General features: G+C 45.7%; 1 protein-coding gene across 1 annotated transcript; it reads right to left on the reverse strand.

The window, feature by feature from the left end:
* Positions 1 to 258: 258 nt before the first annotated feature.
* On the reverse strand, positions 259 to 1,203 carry LOC144133958 (sulfotransferase 2A8-like). Its single transcript, XM_077667001.1, has one exon. It carries the CDS (start codon positions 1,201 to 1,203, stop codon positions 259 to 261), a length of 945 nt encoding a protein of 314 aa, XP_077523127.1.
* Between the last annotated feature and the right edge of the window lie 296 nt (positions 1,204 to 1,499).

The raw sequence follows: 1,499 nt of genomic DNA on the forward strand, positions 1-1,499 counted from the left end.
AAAATTCGAGTTACGAATAGGCACACAGTACATGCACAAGAGGCAAAACGATAACAAACATTCCAAGATCTACAGTCAAGGTTGCACGCAGTTTCAAGCAAAAATTGAGCAAAGTTACGGCACCCACTAATGCCATGAGGCAGAAACAAGACAGCAGGCGTTAAATACCTACGAACAAAACTAACAACACAGAATAACGTCGATAAGTCAGTTGGTACAAATGCATGCACCGCCAAGATGTGCCAATCGTAGAAGGTGCTAGGGGAGATCCAAGTGATTCCACAAGTCCATGACGTCGGTCCCTTCAGTGTTTTCCCCTATCCACTGCTTCATTCTTGTCACCTGCTTCTGCGTGAAGTGCATTTTCCAGTCGCCGACAATGCCTTTCCGCACGTACCCCGCACCTTCGTGCATTTCTCCCCGCGTTGCACTGCTCCTCCTGAACGCATCAAAAGATTTCAGAGACTTTTCAGGTGAGAGTTCCATCAAGCTCCTTATCCGCTCAAGGGGGCTGTAGTCGAAGACTGCCTTCATGTTCCTGAGACTGGTTGATTCTAAAATCTTGTCCAGAAGTCCTCGGTCTTCTCTCAAAAATGTGCCATGGTCTTCTCCGAGAAAATCTGCTATCTTAAGAATCATACCTTCAGCGTCTTGCTTCAGCTGTTCATACGTGAGGAACAACACATTTGCCTCGTCTCTTAGGTTGTACCAAACGAGAAGGTGGTCAAAGTAACCTCCGTAGACGACCTTTCCCGAAATAAAATTGTCAAAAAAGGACTCAAAGCTCACGTCTGCGTAGCTCTTCGGAGTCATGCCTTTCAGGAAGTAATAGAAGGAAACGCAGCAGTCATACGGATTTCTTGTGACGTATACGTACTTGGCTGTCTTGGAGAAGACCATGTTCTTCAATGGAAGATGCGTGATCAATGGCCCTTGTCTGGCTGGTCTGATCGCCGCTTCAGCGCCAAGCAATTCAATGTAGGGAGCGTAAAGCATGTAATCTCCTGGGTCCGTTGGCGGGCTTCCTTTGGTTAGGATGTTGGAGACAATGTATCCTGTCCATGTCGTGCCGCATTTAGGATACGTAACTACGATCACATCATTGGGTCGAGGCTCGTACTTCATCGCAGACAGCACATTAGCGTCAGGAAAAAGTTGCAGCAATGGGACCCCGTTGATGTTCTTGTAAGCCTCCCAGTTCATCGCAGACGTTAACTTTCGTCCTGTAACGAAAAAAAGCACCACTTACAAATTGGTCAGAATTTAACGCTGGTGCAGCTTATTCAATATTGTGTGCCCTTGTTGTCGAAGAAAGTTTTGACGTACGGCTCTGCTAAATGTGTATTTTATTATTGTTTTCCTGCAATTGTATTTCAAGAAAATGCGAAAGTGTATCGCTCGTATCGTATTTCGTATAAATTTGTTTCACAAATTGCACCATCAACCCGTACTCCGCCGGTCGCCTTATCCTACAGCCATTTTATGTATCCCATCGTACT

This window comes from Amblyomma americanum, chromosome 5, assembly GCF_052857255.1.
Source record: "Amblyomma americanum isolate KBUSLIRL-KWMA chromosome 5, ASM5285725v1, whole genome shotgun sequence".
NCBI classification, from domain to species: domain Eukaryota; kingdom Metazoa; phylum Arthropoda; class Arachnida; order Ixodida; family Ixodidae; genus Amblyomma; species Amblyomma americanum.